General features: G+C 46.6%; 1 protein-coding gene across 1 annotated transcript; it reads left to right on the top strand.

Annotated features, from left to right (window-relative positions):
- Positions 1–453: 453 nt before the first annotated feature.
- On the top strand, positions 454–20,101 carry ENO1 (enolase 1). Its single transcript, XM_065421418.1, has 12 exons — positions 454–562; positions 6,357–6,450; positions 9,001–9,096; positions 12,172–12,230; positions 13,187–13,256; positions 13,724–13,857; positions 14,497–14,719; positions 16,655–16,852; positions 17,231–17,432; positions 17,813–17,921; positions 18,479–18,537; positions 19,635–20,101. Exons 2-12 carry the CDS (start codon positions 6,366–6,368, stop codon positions 19,702–19,704), a joined length of 1,305 nt encoding a protein of 434 aa, XP_065277490.1. The 5' UTR covers positions 454–562; positions 6,357–6,365; the 3' UTR covers positions 19,705–20,101.
- The last annotated feature ends 269 nt before the right edge of the window (positions 20,102–20,370 follow it).

Consider the following 20,370-nt stretch of genomic DNA (forward strand, 5'->3'; position numbering starts at 1 on the left):
CCGTCCATCCATCCATGCGGGCCCCTAAACAGGAATCTTTTGAGGGCTCCCCCTTTATCCAGGACTAATTGCATTATTTCCACAAACCAAAAAAATGGACCAACACGACACACACGAATGCCCTTGTTCAAAACCCCACGCTCAATGAGATGAATGGTATTTGGGTGGAACAGTAAAGCGGGGGCCCCTTGAGCAGCTTGGGGGTCGATGCAACTGCTCACTCTGCTCCTGCCTAGCGCCACCGCAGCGTCGGGCGGAGAGCGCAAGGCCTGCACCCCGCGCCTCGCGATGGGATTTTCCATGACTAAAAGCCCAGCCGGGGCTAGGCCGGCACGTAGCGCTCGTGCCTAAGGGCTGGGGCTGGCGCGAGCCCCCGCGCGGCCAATCAGAGACGGGCGAGTGGGCAGGGCCAGCCAATGCGGAGCCGGCTGGCAGCTCCTAATCTGCATGGGATGGACTATAGCCCAGTGCGAGCCGGCCGCATTTTCCCCAGTTGCCTTAGAGCGCGAGCTGAGCGTGACTCTCCTCCTTCTCCTCCGCTGCTAACGCCACTGCGGCTCAGGTAAGCGGGGCGGCCTGGCTGCACCCCCCCATCCCCGGGCGGGGGCGCATCGAGCGGGGGGGGGGCGGTCTGGGTGCACCCCCCATCCCCGGGCGGGGGGTGCATCGAGCGAGGGGAGGCGGCCTGGCTGCACCCCCCCATCCCCGGGCGGGGGTGCATCGAGCGAGGGGGGGCGGTCTGGCTGCACCCCCCCATCCCCGGGCGGGGGCGCATTGAGCGAGGGGGGGCGGTTTGGCTGCAACCCCCACCCCCGGGCGGGGGCGCATCGAGCGAGGGGGAGGATGCCCGTAGGCCGGGGGGTGTCCGCGGGGGGGATGCTGCTGCCCCCTGGTCTCCCTCCATCTCAACAGGCTGCGCTGGCCAGGGGACGGGGTGCGTGGCACCAACAGGGGCTGTGTCGCCCAGTGGGGGGGAGGTGAAAGGGAATATCTCTTTCTCCCCCTCCCCCCCCAAAAAACCCACACAGGGTGCGGCAGAGCCGGCCCGTGCAAAGCCAGGGTGCATCGGGGGGGATGCACGGCCGGCGCCGCCTGTTAAATGCTGCCGGCTCCGGGCGCCGCATTGGTGCCCATTGCAGAGGCCTTGCTCGCCGCGGCGCTGCTGCAACCGCTTCCTCCGGCTCCTCGGCTCGGCTCCCCCCCGCCCCGCCGCTCGCGGCCTCCTGCAGCCCAGGCCTGCGGGCTGGAGCCGTCTGCGCCTGCAAAAGGACGGGCGGCTCCGCTGCCAGCTGCCCCTGCTGCTGCCGGGGCACCAGGCCTCCTTACAGCCCCCGCCTGAGTCTGCTGCCAGCCCCGCGGGTACCCTCTAATCGGGGAAAATAACTCGACCCCAGTGACTCGTGTAAGAGGCGGGATGGGCAGAAATGGTCCGTTCTCTCTTTCAAACGGGATCCTTGCTGCTACGTTTTGCAGGCCCCCAGAGGCTACACACGTGCCCCTGCCCTGGTTTCCACATTTGTGCATGTTAAACCCCCTGGCCCCCCACAAGGCACTTGATTCAATCCGCAGTTATATCAGATTTTGTGTGTATTTTGCCCTGGGTTAATCTGAGGGATCTCTTGCTGGGGGGCAGTGAAACTGACCAGTTTACAAATAAATATTCTCTGGGTAAGAGATTTCCCTCTTCCTCTTTGCACCTTCCACCCCTTGCTGCATCTTTCTCTTGTCCACCACCACCCCGCCCAAAAAAACGCCCCAACTTCACTTGGTTGTGTGGGTTTTATTAACAGTGTCTACAGACAAATGTTCAAAGCCATGTGGAGCCCAGGGAAAGCCAGTACTGCTGAAATATTAGGGTTAAGCAGCTGGCATAGCAGCAGCTTTCATGCCTCACATACCAAGTCCCCTTCTGCGCAGGTTTATGTTGCAGGAGGATGTATTGATTTACAAGGCCTGTAGGCCTCTGGGCCATGCTGATGGTTGCAGGACTCTTGCAGGCCAATCAGCCTGTGGTTTCACAGTGGGAATGGTGCCTTTTCCAACCTGCTTCTTATGACTCACAAGAGTATTCTAATCTATGTGCTTACCTATTACTCCCTTTTTTCGTGATGCTTATAAGACTTTTAGTAGGAGTGTTACTGAGAAAGGTGAGTCACAATGCAAAGGAGTGGTTTCTTAGTTCAGTAACCGTTTGTTAAGATGATGGGTACAAACTAGTGAGTATTTTGCAGCAGGCTTTAATTATTAACAGCGGCAGTGTAGTATGCTACAGCTTTGAACCTTTCCCTCTTTTGTAACAGTAGCTGTCCTTCAGCTCTGCTTTTCAAATATTTAATTTATTTCTAGATCACCATTCTTGACCAATATATGTTCCCAGATGGACTGTTGGTCTAACCCAGTATGGCCATTCTTATGTTTCTATGAAATCTTAACAGTGAAAATAATTAAACGTTGCTTTTATCTGTAGAACAGTTCTGCAAGAAAGGTGGCTGCCTAATACTTGCCAGGGGTTACCACAGTCTTCATCTGAGTGTGAAAAATCTCCTTTTGACTTTCATGGGGTTTGTGCAGATGGTCAGGAGAAGTTCTTAGTCATCCAGACTTCAGAGATTTCTTTCCGTTACTTAACATGCTGAGTCACAGGGCAGGGATATGGGTTTTGAGCTGTACGGAAAGTACTGATATTTCATTTCCAAAACCACGAATTGAGGCAATTCAGTCCTTGATCTCCATTTTATTAAAAAACTTATTCTGAATAGTCTGTTATTTCCTGACTTCCTGCATTCCCTGCTATGATAGATGCCAAGCAGCATTCTTATAGTTGCATCACAGTTAGGGCATAGGGATGAATGAGGAATACATGGGATGGAATCTGACGGTACCCTTGTTGGTCTGACGGTACCACCTTCCTTGGTGACCCATATCTATCCTCTCTGGAATGCTAAAGAGTGGAAGTAATAGGTCAGAGCCTAATCTTACTGGAACTGTTCATAATTGGATGTGATGTTGTCAGTCTTATCCAGAGAGGAAGATAAGGTTGGGGAGCCTTGCGAGTCTGCAGAATTCACCAGGATGTGCTTTTCAGCACCAAATGGAACTTGCAGCAAATAGCTTGCAACCCTCATTCTGTACAGTTGCATCTTCAGTGGCAAGGCATGCGAGGTTCTGCAGTGGGTACCCCCCCTGATTTGGATTATCTCATTGTCCCATAGCCTTTTATGTGCATCTGCAAAGGCTGTCCGTTACCTTTAGGCTGATATCACTGCCAAAAAAAGGGAGTTTTTACAGCAAGATAGTGAACTCCAGTGAGATATCTTGCTGTAATAGCCTAGTGGAGGTGAGAGACAGTGTTTTATTTTTAATCTCTATGTAAGTAGTTAAAGTCATCTTGCTTAAAAACACCACCTTTGAAGAGCTGGCCCAATAATCTCTCTCTCAATCAGTGTAATCATATAGTTAAAGTACACCAGGCATTCATATAATACTTGTTATCCGTCTGGTAGGTTTGTTGTCCCCATATACAGTATGGGATGAGGGATAGAGGGATTTGGTTTGTCAATGGGATTAGAATTTGGGACTCCTTAATTTCCAGATGCTAGACCACACCTCTCTAAATGGGTGCAGATATCCCCATATCTTACAGGGGACCACTGACTGAGTCGATCACAGAAATAAATGGGGGAATATATGTAACTTGAAAATCACTTATAAGACAGCCACTCCACAGGTTTGACTCATTTCTGGTTAGTTCTGTCATGAAGCATTGGAGGCTTGGAATGGTAAATGTGAGCTTACTGCTTTCCAGAATGCTCTCTCAGGGGAGGCTTCCTGTTTTTACAGCCCTGTCTCCCCACTTATGTAACCAATGAAATGAACAGAAGCAGACCTAAGCACAGCTGTGACATGCTCGTGCTTGTTCTCCTTTTTCCCTCTATAGCTGTGGTTGATTGAATCATGGTTGTCCAAGCAGGCAGTTCATGGAAGCAAATGATTTATGCTGAACTCATGATGAGTTAGACTGTATCTTGTAGACAGATGCTGTTTCCTACTAACCATCCCTGGGCAAAATGACTCTTTGAAGACAGGAGTGAAGAGGCTCAACAAGGGTTAAAATAAAACTGGTTTGGTGCAGGTCTGAAATACTGCAGTGCTGTAAACTGAGTATAGCTGCTAAGGAAGGGGAGGGGCTTCTGGGGAGGTCACTTCTCAAGGACATTTGAGTAATAGAGTAATATTAATGCCTGATTATCATTGCAACTGTGGGAAATGAGTATTTCCTGGGGTAGCATGTCTCCTTTTTTAAAAAAAGGAACAGTTTATATGTTATGCAACTAGATTCCCCTGTAAACTGGCATATCCTGCCAAGGGTGGGGCATCTGATCTGATGCGTTCTGATCAAGATGCAGCCCTGAAAATGAAAGTAAGAGGCAGCGTATGCAAGAGCCTAATCAGTTTTGCATTAAAAGCAGCCTTTCTAGGATAAAGGAGGGATTCCTGCATCAAGGAAGGGCAATAATTCATGTTAGCCACTAAACAGCATCGAGGAGGTCTGTGCACTGGAAAACAGCAAGGAAAAGGGGGAATGTTAATTACCTGGATACTTGCTAGGGTGGGCTAGAGGTCAGGGTTCTAATACTCCAGGACTCTTCATACAAACCTGTTTATGAAAATCGATGTCTCAGTTTAAGGCTCTTACGATAGAGCAGAAAAATAGATTTAAAATCCTTTCATCTCCAGGTTTTCTACTACCTCACTGCCAAATGAACCAGAGAGGGCTGAAAGTTAAGGGACTAAACAAAGCTGCTGTCTTACCTTGTAGTGGGGAGAGATTAAGGACATAATTTTGGGAAGAGGGGTAGCTCCTGAAAGAGAGGAAGGCAAAATCAATCTCATACCTGTAATCACAGCATTTTAACACCTGTCCCATGAGCCTTTTATGTCATCTCAAAGGCAGATTCATGACCACTCCTGTATCCTGTATGACTGATTTGCTAAACAAACAAGCTTGCAATTATTTCCCTGTAATGCAATTTTTTTTATTTGAGACTAAGCCCTGCTCTCTTTAAAGAAACTAACCTCACTGCTAAATCATGGCATACAGGCACTTGCATGAGTTGCTTTAAAACATTGCCAAGCTTCTATAACTGCAGTAAATAATGCCTGTTCTCGAACAAATGGGCTGAGGGGAGTAGCTAATAGGAACACCGCCAGTTTGACAGTACCGCCAGTCAGTGGAGTGATAGGGAGCACAATGGACATTTGAAAAAAATTTTAACCTTGAAAATGGAAAAACATTTATTTCCCAAAAAATGATCTCCTTTGCAAAGGTTTTAGCATCACAGCTAGAGCAATGTTAGTGTTACAAAGCAGGTAGCTTAGGCCTATAATAGGCAACAACATGCAAGGAAATGACATGCCAGCATATCCTTCTTGGATGTTCACCTTGGAAATGCAGCAGAGGTAGATATGAAGGGTGTTTTCTCTGTAGTCTGCCCTAGTTAATCTGTGCTGCTGGCTTTAGCTGAATGGCTGGGTACCAAAAAAGCTTGAAATGGAAACTGATTTCAGAGTGTATTATGGCTTCTCTGGTAATTGAAGTGAGAGTGGTATTTATAAAAACTGATCCTGAACCCTTGATCTGCTTAGTGAACTATTGCTCCAAGCTTCACTGTAAAGGCACAGTATCGCTCAGTAAGAATTTAGTAGGTCCTTGACTGAAGGATCACTTCCTGCTGGGTGTGTTTTGGGTGGTGTGTTGTTTTACAAGGAAAAAAAGTGTATGCAGAAAACTAGATGTGAAACAAAAGTTCTTCCTCCAAATGGAGGAGAACATTAACATGCGTCATATCAAATGCAGAGGAAACTAGCCATACAGTAACTTGCCCTTGACTGGAAACATAACTAATTAACACACATAGCTGCCTCTTTCCATTTCAGGATTTGGTTACATCCAGCTCCCAGAATCTGCTCTTACATGTGCTAAATGGGAGCTCCTGCACTGAAGTCTCTCTCAACAAAAGTCGTCAAGGTTGCTCCATTATTATCTAAGGCTGGTATCTTTTAAGGAGTCTAAGGGAATTGAGCCTAAAGGAATTGCGCATCTCACTCCCTTAGGCTCCTTGGAAAATCCCAGCCTCAATGAACAGGTTATACTACCTGAAACTCATAACTGATACCTTAGCAGAGGGAAGAGATTTGATGGTGGCTTTCTCCTGTGCCAACAGGAACTTAAAAAAAAAAAGTGACTAGCAATATTGATGGAACTGCGTACGTGACCTTTAGTGGTACTAAGGGTTCCTGTTCCATGTGTCTGTCTTTCAGTATATTAAATCTTTTTCTTTTCTTTTTCTTGGCAGATATTCAAAATGTCCATACTCAAGATCTTTGCTCGTGAAATCTTTGACTCACGTGGGAACCCTACTGTGGAGGTAGACCTCTATACCAGCAAAGGTGAGTCTTGTTTCTGCCTAGGTCCCTCTACTCCTGCCACATATCAGTATGGGCTGCCTACATCAGTCTGAAGTAGGAAGACGATTGGTACAGAACCTCACAGCCAACAATGAGTTCAGTGTTGCGCACGTGCTATGGTGAACTCTCCTTTCACTCTTCATGGGGCTCCTGCTTGCTGGCGGGGTCTGAGGCTGACTTATATGGGAGGCTATTTAGAGGAGAGGGATGCAAACAAACTATGATAGCAGCCAAAACGTCTGTGAAAAGTGGTGCTTTAAAGCCCTATATATTTCAGTCTGCTCGGTCTCCTAGGATGGATGAGATAATTAAATGGGAAAAGCTGAAATTTCCAGGTTTGCCATATTGTGATAGAAAGGAACACATCTCAGTCCAGTATGTCTCTGCCAAGGGAAGTCTCCTATCTTTAGCTATTGGTCTTGGTGGCTTTGTTAGAAACCTGATGTACACCAGCATGATTTAAACCGCAAATTACTTGACCAATAGTGGTCTGCTTGAGTCAGGCTTCATGAATAATAGGGGATAAATTCATCTCTAGTGCAACTCCAGGGAGGAACTTTAACCCCCAGATTAGGGCCAGAAACTTTTGCATTTAAGCCGCACTGAGGCATGGGAGAACCATACAAACCTTACATGACCTGTCAATACACTTGTTTTCTCTCTGGCACTCAACGTGTGCACTTCAGGGGTTCCCTCTCCCAGCCTCTTCTGCATGCTCCTGTAATCATGTATTTGATGTGAGTATCTATAGCCATAGGAGTTACTGTGAAGTGCCGCATTGAGGTTCAGCTGCTGGAAGAGCTGATGGTGGTGGAGAGAAGCTCTACTTTAAACATAACTAGTAATCTTTCAGCCTGAGAAACAAATGGCAGGTGAATGGGTCTCAGAATCGGAACGTTTCCTAAGCTAGCACTGATACGAAAGTGCAAACCCAAACTGAGAGTGAAATTCTCTATTTCCCTTCATCTAACTCTGTACCGAATACATTAAGCTGCAGTGATGACTGAAGCTACAAGAAAGATCTTTATCCTATTTTATCTGTATGGATTCAGTGGCATAATTAACCTGAGCATGGACAGTGAGGAGTTTCCTTCAAATGTACTCATGGTCATGTCTTGTGAACAGAGCTGGGACCTTCCCTCTCTGTGTAAGGCTTCCCAACCACCGATGAGTAGGAGCCCCAGGACAAGATGTATCAATAGTCCAGCAGTTGGTACTTCAGTAATTCAAACCTCTAGCGTTTGCATCAATGGGGCTTTCTGCTTGAAACTAGGATAAGCTTCACTGATGGTGTCGCTGGAGCAAAATCCCAGTGTAAGCAGGGATCTTATCCCCCCACTTTAACAACTACCAGTGTCCCTTGCTCCTCTGTGCTCTCTCAACTCCCACAACATTGGGCTTTGGCAAACTCAGCTCTATGCCTGTACATTCTTGTTTTCCCTCTAGAAGCTCTGCTTAATTACAGGAAGTTGTGGCTGTCTCTCATCCGCTGAAGTTAGCTCTGCTCCAGGTCCCTTGCTGCACTGCCTGCCTAATGACATCTGCCAACACCCTTCCCTTTGCTGTAACTTTGTGTAGCTGTTTAATGTGGACACAGACATGACTAGACAGCTGCTTAGCTGTAATTGTGGTTGTATATCTAACATCCTTCATCTGTTTTGGTTGCTGCAAGGCCTTTTCCCTCCACCCTTACTCATTGGGTTTTTGTTACTTATTGCTCCGTATCTTACGAGATCAGACACTTCAATTGTCCAAACCCATACGAGCGTGGCTTGGAATGAGCAATCAGAATAGCTGAAATGCACTAACCAAACAGCTTAGCTCTGGGCCTGGAAAGATCAATTCCTTCTCTTAATGACATTCCATACCAGACTTCTGCTTGAGAGAGGAAGGCTAGAGAGATCAAAGCTGGAACCTCACTCACAATAAAGACTGCATGAATTCTAGTGCTCTGTGTTCTGTTCTGCTATCTCAAACTATCTTCCCGGTGCCCTCTTCCCCCCACAGCCCCACTCCAAACACCTGCCTGCCCAAGAGCAAGTGATCCAACTTAGATTCTCTGCATAGAACTAGTGGGCCAGCCCTGGCAATGGTGCTTTTTGATGGGAATTCAGTGGATTTTTTTTAGTTTTGGGTTTCTTTTTTGAGGGGGGGGGGGACTTAGGAAATAATACCACTGTTAAGCTAGATACCTCCAACTCCTAGCTCATCTTGGAAAGGGTGGCTGATTCAGATGACTGATGGGCTTTTCCTGACTCATGCCTTCTATATGTATGAAGGAAGCAAGCTGTCAGTCTTGATATTCAGCCCATCTGCACGTTGAGCAGTCTGCGTTGGCTTATTGTGTTGCCCAAGCATGACTCGGAAGAGTAACTCTCTTCCTGATCCAGGAGAGAGACCTCAAAGTGTGGCAGGCGCAGCATTCCCTGTGCTTGCAATATTAATAGTTTTAGGTTGGGATGAAGAACAGGCAGAACCTCCCTGGATCCTGCCATGCTGAGATTGTTCTCTCTTCTCTCCTGCTATACTCAGGTCTGTTCAGAGCTGCCGTACCTAGTGGCGCCTCCACTGGAATCTATGAGGCCCTGGAGCTTCGTGACAATGACAAGACTCGCTTCCTGGGAAAAGGTAAATCCAGTCTTTCCTTTCCAGTGTCCAGGTTCTGCGGGAGGTGTTGCTGCAAACACTCATTCACCAGTGCTATTGCAAGAGGTAGTACGCTGGCATCTTTATATTTCCATCCCATCCCCCTTCACTGAGCACATGTTTCATTGTTACAGGCTAACTTGCAATCCCTTAACAGCAAGTCAGTTGACCCATTGCACAGAAGCGCTGTTCAAAAGTGTAGTATACCCACACAGCTCCTCTTGAAAACAATGGGAGCAGTGGATGCCTATTTCCTCAGAAAATTAGCCATAATAAGAGACGGAGATGCTTGTATTTGCCTGAGTATATAGAGTTCAGTCATTTTTGTTAGCTGGTCATGGCATTCTAGTACAATATGCAGTAGGCTATTTCATTACCCCACTTTGCTGCTGCACTGAATATTGACACACCTCAGGGCGCTCGTTCTGTGCTAGATCGTAATGTATTCAGGCTAATGGGCATCTAAACAACCCACCCCCAATAGCCCATTATCCTTATTTGCCAGTTAATCACAAAGATCCTTCATAGGGATGGAAGACTGCTTGTAGGGTGAGTGGTTGAAGCATGCTCTTCCCTGAACCATTTGGTAACAATTGGTGTAATGTACTGCCAGGCTTAGGAGGAAATCTGTTAGAATGAGGATGATGTATGGAATCTAAAATTAAGAGCATCTGGTAGAGCAGTCCTGAGCCGAGCTCAGAAGAGCTTGCATGTGAGCTTTAGATTGTCTGCAGATGCTGTCCGATGTTAAATGCAACTGTTCGTGGCTGCAGTGACCTGTTTGGGGCAGAAGATCAAATTCAGTTTTCAGAGAAAGCATAGTTGCCTTTTTAAACTGACCTTTGGGAAAGGTCTGCAAAAGTACATCCGTACACGACCACTGTGAAGGCCAATGTGCCAAGGGAACCTATCAAATAGTATAGAAAGCCTGTGCATTTAGGTAATACAGTTCTTGAGCAATTTCACATTTTTGTAATCCTAAAACATCTTGCTTCTCAGTGTATTGCTTTCAAGGTTCATCAGAGTGGCTAGATTTAGCTCCCTTTTTCCTCTCATTGTGTAAATCACTAGGGAAATTGACTGGTTATATGGGAGTGTGATCAAATAACACTGAAGATATTCCCGTGACTCTTGAGGGGCTGGTATTTTTAAATTGAAAGGTTGGAGGCCTCTATGGTGCGTCAAACTCCATTGCAGTAAAGATTTCTTCGATTCTGGTCTGGCGAGATGGAACTGTTTGTCCTTACTATCTCACTACTCAGATGACATTAACTTCAGATATGCCCAGATTACCAAAGCAGAGCTTGATCTGGGCAGGATGGTTAAGAAAAGCCTCCTAGGAGAATTGAAGAGCTTGTGCTGTCTACAACTTAACAGAACAGCCTATATAGTGTTGGGAAGCAGTCCCATAAACACTTCATGTGGCTAGGAGTTTCCTTGTTCAAATAGAATTTTAAGGGCTTATCTGCTCCTGCTGTGTATTCTGCATCTGGAATCCTAGCCCTCTGCTTCATTATTTGTGTCAGGTAGGGAATAAGCAGCAGGAGCCAACAGACACTCCAAGATATTAATAAAGAACAAAGAGGAGTGGAATGTAGGAAATACAATAGAAATATTTCCAAACAGATTGCTTTGGAAAGCCTTCTGTAAGTCATCAGAGGCTGTTTAATAATGCAGATTTAATCGGGCTTTGCTAGGCTTAGCAGCCTTTTACCTCACCTGCTCCATGTGTTCTGAACAAAGGAACCTTTGAAGCCCTTGTCTGCTCAGATCATCTTTGAGAACACTCATCACAGGGGAGGCTATCAGTGTCACTAGGCTGGTGTTGGTTGACTGGTTAATTACTATGGTCTTGGCTGATGGAGGAAAGAAGCAGAACCTACCTGGATTTGGGAGTGGATTGGTCTTCTGTCATTGTGTACTTGGCAGGTACAATAGACTCAGTGGAGTGTTTGACTGCAGGTTGAACAGCTGGGATGCGCAGTGTTATGTACAGAATTGGTGTGGCGTTGTGTTCAGAACCCCCATTTCTCTTTCATCCTCTTTTTTTTTTTAATGTTGGCTGACATGCAGCATTTTGTACAGGCACCAACTGCTTCAGCAAAAGACAAAGCTTTAATATCTGCACGTAGGCTGTGATGTTCAGTGTAACATTATCCACTCTTCCAACTGGGGACTCTAATGTAAAGGCAAAGTGGTTCTGCCTCAGCTAGACCTGGATTACGATGATGCTCCAATAGTCAAACAAGACAGGGTTGCAGATATTAAACACCCAGTTGTCTGTTTAAACCCTCAAAGAAAAAATCCTCCCCTCCTCTGGCACCCCACATGCACTTACAGGAGCAGCCCTTTTCCTTAAGTGTCCTAATGGCCTCCTTATCCAGAAGTTGGCATGTTCAGCCAATAGGAACCTGAAGGGTTGCAAATTCAAGGCTGGACTCTAGAATTGAGACGTTGCTGGGGAAACAATCCACCTTGATTGGCTGGAGATGCAGCAACTTGCACTATCTTGTGAACCCGCTGGCTTCTGTTCTATTGCTTAATATGCAGCATTTTGCTCATCTTTGAAACTACTGCGACACTTTCTCTGCACTCCTGTGACCTCGTCCTTCCTTCATTTGCACAGTCTGCTTTTGTGTTCTTCTGTGGGCCTTCATCTCTTCCTTTACTCTCTTGTCCATTTCACTTCTGTCAGGTGTATCCAGAGCTGTTAAATATGTTAACGAGTTCCTGGCTCCAGCGTGTTGTACTCAGGTAATGGTCATGTGTGTTTATTGCAACCTGTCACTTGGACAGACTCCTCCAGTGCATGGTCTTGCAAACTAACCTTTCAGCAGGCATTCCTAGAGGATGGCTATTTCCATGATATAACTTGCCACTCACCTGAGATCACCTTCTGAAAGAACTTAGCCTTGGTAGTGAAAGCTAAGGTTTGGTTAGGGGGAGAAGCTGGATGAGAGGTGATTGGGGTTGGATTTTTTTTCAAGTGATCGTCTACTAATGCCTGCTTAGCCTGTGTTTGATTAGATCGGTGATTGATTTGCTTGTTCCTTCCAGGTGTCTCAAAAGCTGTTGGGCACATCAATAAAACAATTGCACCTGCACTGATTAGCAAGGTAGGAGCATTCATTATTTAACTAACCTTATTTAATGCAAGTACGTTTTCTAGCTCTATTTTTTTTGTCCCTTTAAAAAAAAAAAAAATCAAGGAGCTGGAGAATATCTCCTGATGTGTAGCTGGCCTGTGTGTGAGTGCATGAGAACAAACTGATCTAAAATAACTCCCTTCTGAATCCAGTAACTGCTCCCATTAATGAGTGCAAATGTAACCCTACCTTAGCCAGAATAGCATCACTTGTTCTGGTCATCTGCAACTTAGTCTGGGGTAACGTTGCATGTGTTGCTGCATACAACCGTCTAAATGGTGAACTCAGTGCATATTTATTCCTAGTGTCCAGCATTCAAAATGAAAATGTAATGGCACTTCATTCTGACAGCTATTGCACAGGGTTTGGTTTCATATGTAGCTTCAGTCTGACTGACAGAGTCCGTCTGTATTAAAGCTATTCTGAAGTCATACTCTGAGTGTAGAGGTCTTGCTGAGCTAGGATCTCTGTACAGGCTAGAGGAGGAGCATAAACCTTCATTGGTTGCCCCTTTGTCAGGCCAGGATGAGGGCAAGGGCAGTTTCCTTCCAATGAGGCATGTTTAAGGATATCCTTCAGAGTTCAGGAGTAAGACAGCTGGAATTCACTAGGGTTTGAGTTTCCTATTGGCTCTTTGGTGTATCCACTCAACTTCAAGACCTACTATAATTAGCTAGAAACTGAAATTCACATACAATCACAATGCATGTCTAGCCTCTTAGCTCGGCTATTTCTTAGTTACCCTCATGCAGTTCTTCATGTCTGCCAGACATACACACTAGATATCTTCTGACCTCAAATTAGTGACAGTTTTTGAAGCTGAAATTGTGGGGGAACCCACAGGTAGGTGACACGGGAGAAGGGGGATTGCTTTGAACTGTACAGCATGGCTTTATTTCTTGGTTTCACTCTTCTTCCCTTTGCAGAACATAAATGTTGTGGAGCAAGAGAAGATTGACAAACTGATGCTGGAGATGGATGGATCAGAAAACAAGTGTAAGTGTCTTTTTGCACAACACACAGATGTACCGTTTCAGCACCAGGTTTGTCGTCCAGAGTAACTGAAGTTGCTTGAGGGGGGCCAAGAGAAGTGCACTCCATCATGGTGCTGAAGTAGTTGATGGCCATCTCTAATTGAGTAAAGGGATAGCTGTTAAGAAATGAGGCATCCACTTCACATCAGTTCTGCTGCTGTGATTGTAGGTATGGTGTACCTACTAGGATGTATGCTGGCAGTGCATGTGCCCATGGAGGCTTTCGTGACAATTTCATGTTTAAACTATTGTAAGATACTCTGAACTTCATGCAGTCTTAGAGTGGGAGTGGAGGAAAGGGGAGTTGCAATGAGCTTACTTTGGGGCTCATGCATTTAAGAATGGTTATCACAATAGCGCTTCTGAGGTGTTGCTTTTTGAGGAGGATTTGCATTGTCTATGTAAACATGTTTCCCTTTTGTGTTTCAGCCAAGTTCGGAGCTAATGCCATTCTGGGTGTGTCTCTGGCTGTGTGCAAAGCTGGTGCTGCTGAGAAGGGGGTCCCCCTGTATCGTCACATTGCTGACCTTGCGGGAAACCCAGAAGTCATCCTGCCAGTTCCTGTAGGTTTCCTGAGTCGAACATTTGGAGACTTTATCTGCCTGGGTGGCATTTTCCTACGTGATTTAGGAGCAGAAGTCTCATTGACTTTTACAGGGCCTCTTGCTTCTAACTCGTGTGTGCTTTAAAAATCCCATTCCCTATCTTTGGAAGACTATTAGCACAGGCACTGTTCTCCCAAGTAAGAGTAATCTCTTGGCCTCAGGAGTCTGAGGGTCTTCTAATGGAACCCTTCTGGATTGTAACCCTTGGTTTAAAGCACAGATGAAGTAGACCTACCTATACATGGTGGTCTTCACTGTAAACTCAAGGGACACAAGAGTTAAGGTGCAACTCTCCCTTGATTCCTTATTCAGGGAGAGCATGCACAGGTTTCATGAAGAATGAGAATGCATTCTGTGTCCAGGGTGAGTGCATGGGGTCCAAACAATCAAGTGTTTGATCCAAACCTGTGACACGGTGGGTGTGTTTCCATTGACTTCCACAGGTCCAGGATAAGAGTGGGTGTTCTGGACAGCTTGTTTGGTGGAAAGGGAAATGGGTATATCTCATTGCACTGCTTAGTTATACTGTATTGATCATGGGTAAAGATTGAGGGGGAAGTGCAGCAGCTAACTCTGCCTCTGTTCTCCTGTGTCAAGGCTTTCAATGTGATCAATGGTGGGTCCCATGCTGGTAACAAGCTGGCCATGCAGGAGTTCATGATCCTCCCGGTTGGTGCTGAGAGCTTCAAGGAAGCCATGCGTATTGGTGCTGAGGTCTACCACAACTTGAAGAACGTCATCAAGGAGAAGTACGGAAAGGATGCAACCAATGTGGGTGACGAGGGCGGTTTTGCACCCAACATCTTGGAGAACAAAGAAGGTACAAAGCAGAGATGGATGGAGAAACTAGAACTTTACCACCAGTTGGTGTGCAAGGCTGTGTAACTGGCTCAGCTGCTTCAGCCCATTATGGACTCCAAATATGTCCGCTACTGGCCTAAAAGTCTTGCTGATCTCTGGGGGAGGGATCTCTTCCTTTCTATTAACTCTTAATGGTCACTGAAATACTCCTCCATCCCCCTTCCATTCACCCAAGAGGACCCGGTCCAGTCCCATAGGGCTTTCCAATGCAAAGCTGCTGTACTGAATGCTCCCTATCCCTGACTCCAGAAGGTTAAATTGCCAACGGGAGACAGAGACAAACTTGGCCATGTGCGGGTAGGAACTAGTGGCTCCATTCCATGAATTCACGTGGATTAACAAGGTGACTTGATTTTTCCATAAATTTCATTTGCCGTGTACACTGGGTGGAGGACACCCCTGTGCCAGTTAGCGGTGTGGTTAAACTCTTCTAGTTCTTATGCCTAAGGTCGCTGTTGCTCAAAAGTAAATAAATGAAGAGACTTCACTGGGGCTGGTCTGTCTCCTAATGCTCCAGGGAGAAGGGACAGCTTGCCCTGTAATAGTCAGTGAGCAATAAAAGCTGCTGGGGAAGTGGAACAAAGGTGACCTCTGTTCCAATTCCTCAGTCCCTGAGACAGCACAAACCTCCAGGAAAGGGGACCTGCTTTCAAGCAACATGGAAAATAGTCACCGAGGAGCCTACAGCAAGTGCTGTGTGTCTGCCAAGTGGGTGGCAGGGGAGCAGCCTCTGAGCCACAGGGGAACTGAACACCTCTGCAGCAGCAGAAAGCTGTTTCAGTTTTGAGTGTAACTGACAGTTTTCACTGTAACCGCTATGGTGCATAACGGTCCAACCTCTACATAGCAGTCCCTTCAGCGACACTGGAGATACTTGAGCAAACACTAGAGTCTCTGAATCTACAGGCAGGTTCTTCCCCTTCATGATACTGAATGGACAGTCTATTGGCTTTATACACTGGCATTTTTTAATATGAAGCTGCTGTTTAAATATAAATAGCAAACAATTAACTGAACTCTTTGAGGTCAGTTCACAGACTTGTGTTAGTACCAGCTGCTGCTTTTGCAGCTCGCCCTACTCTAATATCAACTGTTTTCTTTTCTAAAAAGTACTGATCAAAGTTGTTACTGTACACCGTCTGGCAGGTCCAGCTGCTACTTGGCTCTAAATCTGGGAGGGGTCATGGGGTGGGGTCATATTTCTGTGGTGATCACCCAGCGCTTTGCTCTTCAGACAGCCAAGTGGTATCATGTTTTAGAGGATTCAGCAGCCATGCCTCCTGTCAGAAATAGCCTCTCATTTCCAAGGGAAAGTGTGTAACTGGAGCCCTGACAGATCACTGGGGGAAACAGTCCTCTTCTGTCCCACTCAACATCAGGCTAAATTTACTACTTTGACTGTTAATGCCTTTCCCCATACCAGCTCCGACTGTGCTTCTGCAGGAGTTGAGACTAGGCAGGATCCAAGCAGGCCAAGTCATTACTTCGTGCCTAGCTAAATTCCCCCTACAGTTGAAACTGGAAATGGTATTCATTTCCTGTCCTTTAATTGTTCGCTGATTGATATGGGCTGCTGCACTCCACCTCAGAGGTGGCTTCATGTCAGTGGTGGGTGAAGATTCTTAAGTATCATAAAGATAAATGAAGTGGTAAAATGCTCCAGGAGTATCAGGTGCTGTGCAGACATTGGTCAATAAGACCTTGTAACACCCCTAAAAGGCTGGTAAGGAATAATCTCATTTTACAGATGAGGAAAGGTCAGTGACTTGCCCAAGACCCCCTAGATAAGTCAGTAATAGAATATGGATCATCTTGAAGCCTACAGCATGCATTTTCTACAAAAGTGTTAAGTGTTACCTAGGAATTCATTATAACTCACTATCTAACCTTCCAGCTCTGGAGCTGCTGAAGACTGCGATCAGCAAGGCCGGCTACACTGACAAGGTGGTCATTGGGATGGATGTGGCTGCCTCAGAGTTCTATCGTGATGGAAAGTATGACCTGGACTTCAAGTCTCCTGATGACCCCAGCAGATACATCACTCCTGACCAACTGGCTGATCTGTACAAGAGCTTTATCAAGAGCTACCCATGTGAGTGGTACATGCTGCTCAGTTAACAGGCAGCCAGTAACAGATGGTTTACTCCCTGGCAGGTCTTCCTCCTCCCACCCACCCCAACACCACCACCTCGTGGTGCACTGCAAGAGGACAGAAAGGAGTAGCACTAAAGACATTGAGTGGGGTTGGGGGGAGGTTAAATACTTCATTAAAAAGCCTTTAATCTTGTGCTTTGGATTTGGTCCACAGAGGATGCCGTTTCAAAGCTGCTAATGCAAAGTCCTGAGCAGGGAGGTGTCAGGTGCATTAGTAGATGTCATAACCCTGAACGTCACCTGGCTAGAACTAGCTTGAACTCTTCCTGGATGCTGAGGCTGCTAATTAAAATACCCCTTCTGCTTACCTTCTCAGTGGTGTCCGTTGAAGATCCCTTTGACCAGGATGACTGGTCAGCTTGGAAGAAGTTCACTGCCAGCGTGGGTGTTCAGGTGGTGGGTGATGACCTGACCGTGACCAATCCTAAGCGTATTGCTAAAGCTGTGGAGGAGAAATCATGCAACTGCCTGTTGCTCAAAGTGAACCAGATTGGCTCTGTTACGGAGTCCCTGCAGGCGTAAGTCACCTTACAGATATAGACCCAGACCAACTTCATAACATCAGTGGGTGGCTAAGTACTTTCCCTTCAAATACCACCTGAATATCGCCGCACCCCCCCCCCGCGCACACACTCTCTCTCTGTCTCTGTCTCCTGATGGAACAGTATTCAGTGCTGTGCCTGAAACATCGTAAAACATTCCCTGCCACAAGTCCCCATGGAGTGATGGGCTGGATGAGTGTTTCGCTTCTTGGCAGTGCATCATTCCATCCTTAACACCAATATCAACATTAACTGAATGAACCTGAAGCTGGATCGTGCAGTCATTAGCCATACTTGGCACTTGGTATCCTTTGTACAAGTGGTGCAGAATCTTACTCCTATTTCTCTTGCTTTAGCTGCAAGCTTGCCCAGTCCAATGGCTGGGGTGTGATGGTGAGTCACCGTTCCGGAGAGACTGAAGATACCTTCATTGCTGACCTGGTGGTTGGTCTCTGCACTGGACAGGTCAGTATCTGTACCTGGAATGGTCCCCCTCTAGTCACCTGGCTTCCTTCTTTCATAGCACAGAAGCCATTCTGTAGCAAGAAACAGATGATCCTAATGACCTCTGAGGCACAAGGATTTCCCTCTATTGCTATACAGGAATCCAGCTAGTCTGTAATAGTAGCTATGGTGAAACATACTGGCGCTTTTTCTCCTCAGTAAGTGGAGATGCTGTTTCCTTGTGATGTCACTAATAAAACAAGGGAGGAATCTTTCAGCTCAATCCATGTGGGTGTGTCAGGATTTCCTGGTATTGTAACTTCCAGCAATAAAATGAGTGAGTGCACTATTCACTGCTGGAATCCAACTTCCACCCAGCTTACTTCAGGTTCAGGTTAGCCGATCAGACTTCTGATCGCTTCCGTCCTTCCACCATGCTCAACTCGATGCATTATTATTAAGGACATGATTGTTCTTACCTCCTATCATAGGAGGGGCATTTGTCTTCACGCCTTCAGCTCTTGAGAGCAGAGCTGTTTTTAACCCCAAAGTAACTAACTTCCTGACCTTTCTTTCAGATCAAGACTGGTGCCCCTTGCAGATCTGAGCGTCTAGCTAAGTACAATCAGCTCCTGAGGTGAGGATTGCTCTGGATTGGAGTGGGGAGGAGGGGGACTAAGTCTAGCCTGCAGGCTTGCTCTAAGAACAGGGTATAATGCATCTGATGACTTGGTCTCTGCTGTGCTGACTCTCCAAGAGTCCAGTGGAAACAGCAGTCTCCATTGCCATGCCAGGGCACATGCTAACGCTGGCTAAGATCTCCCTAGCTGACTGTAGGGAGACTGTAGTGGGTGCTGCCATGCATTCTGGACTGACCAAATACCAAGGGCTAAGTGGCTCAAAGATTGGGGGGTCCCTAGCTGGCCCTTGTAGAACTTTCCATGTTGCCCCTGTGGGCTTATAAACATAGGTGGTGTAGCCACAGCTTGGTCCCTCTATCCAAATGAAGAAGCCCTTATCTCATGACCTGTGGCAACCCTAGTTCTGTGAAATGCTACCACCTTCTAGCCCAGAAAACATGAATACTCAGCCAACGTCTGTGCTTATGCTATGCCTTGACAGCAACTTTAGTCAGTGCCTGATGCTTGCTGTGTTGGCTGCCCTTGGTATGGGCAGCACTGCACTTAAACACTGAATACACCATGGGGAGATCATAGTTAGGAAGTATCCTGCAATACCAGACCGTTGCTTGGCATGAGGTGTAGACGTTAGCGGTTCATGTGAAGGTCAGCAGAATAAGTCTTGTTCCTGGCTGGGTGGGGTGCAGCATGCAATGCATGTGGTCAGCTACTAAGCAGACTCTTGACTCTTCCATGCGTATGACATGAAGGAAAATACTGTCTCTCACCAAGGTGCTTGTGCCCCACAAAAGACAATAAGCCCAAATTCAGCTGCATATGTGGAAGCAGCATAGGATCAGTGGCACAGTCCAATGCATGCTAGCTTGTGTTGGCTGCTGAACTTTGGTTTTATGGCAGAAATGTCAACCCTACAGGGAGGGTTTCAAGCATGTGTGGTGAGATCACTGTCCTCTACATTACTACTCTTGGGTGGGTTTTGCTCCATCACTGTGTTGTTGCTGCCAGTCCAGTCAAGCAGTCATACAAATAGATGTACCATGTTCTGTGCTTACACTCCTTTCTTTTTTTTGGTTCCCCCTCTTTTCCCAAACAGAATTGAGGAGGAGCTCGGAAGCAAGGCCCGCTTTGCTGGCAGGAACTTCAGGAACCCCCGTATCAACTAAGCTGTGTGGGTCAGACAGCCCCTGTTCTGGTTTAAAGCACTAGTCACCTGATTAGATCATTATTTACCTGTATTAGAAAGAAGGGCAGCTGAAGGAACAAGACCAGTTTGCAGGGCCTCTCACCCTAGACTGTATTTCACCTAGTGTTCCCCAGCTCTACCTGTTGCTCTTAAGCGCTTTGCTGCTTTTGTAGAACAGTCCCTCTGGGGGGTTTGTGTATTAAAAAATTGGAACCATGTTTTAAGTCCCCACTTTGACCTTGTTGACTGTGGGCATAAACATACTTCCCCCTGTTTTAAGTGTGTGGAGCTGTGTAACTTGCAGTGCAACCTGAGGTTCCTGCAAACAGAAATAGTAGTGTTGTTATGTGAGGCAAATAAAAGCATCAAACAACCCAGCAGTGAGTGTTGCCTGGAGTTATTCCATGGGACGTCTCACTGGCATGCACCCCTTCCCTGTCCCCAGTCCCTCCTATTGCAGGTCCTGGCTAGTGGCATGCTTGGTGTTTGTTTGTCCCCACAAAAAGCTGCGGCTTAGCTGCCTTTGCCCTTCACATCGATCTATCTAGGGATGTGCCGTGCTGCTGCTGGGCGTTCACTTAGCCAAGTTAGCCCCTCTTGAAAATAGAGCTCACTCATGAGGAGAAAGCTTTGGGGCATTCTCTGA

This window comes from Emys orbicularis, chromosome 22 (genome assembly GCF_028017835.1).
Source record: "Emys orbicularis isolate rEmyOrb1 chromosome 22, rEmyOrb1.hap1, whole genome shotgun sequence".
Lineage (NCBI taxonomy): Eukaryota > Metazoa > Chordata > Testudines > Emydidae > Emys > Emys orbicularis.

Bases quoted from the DNA above. Each gene is read 5' to 3' on its own strand.
- ENO1 (XM_065421418.1), top strand. From the start codon at position 6,366: ATGTCCATACTCAAGATCTTTGCTCGTGAAATCTTTGACTCACGTGGG. The intron at 9,097-12,171 runs GTAAATCCAGTC...TGTTCCTTCCAG, and splicing joins GACTCGCTTCCTGGGAAAAG to GTGTCTCAAAAGCTGTTGGG. The intron at 18,538-19,634 runs GTGAGGATTGCT...TTTCCCAAACAG, and splicing joins AAGTACAATCAGCTCCTGAG to AATTGAGGAGGAGCTCGGAA.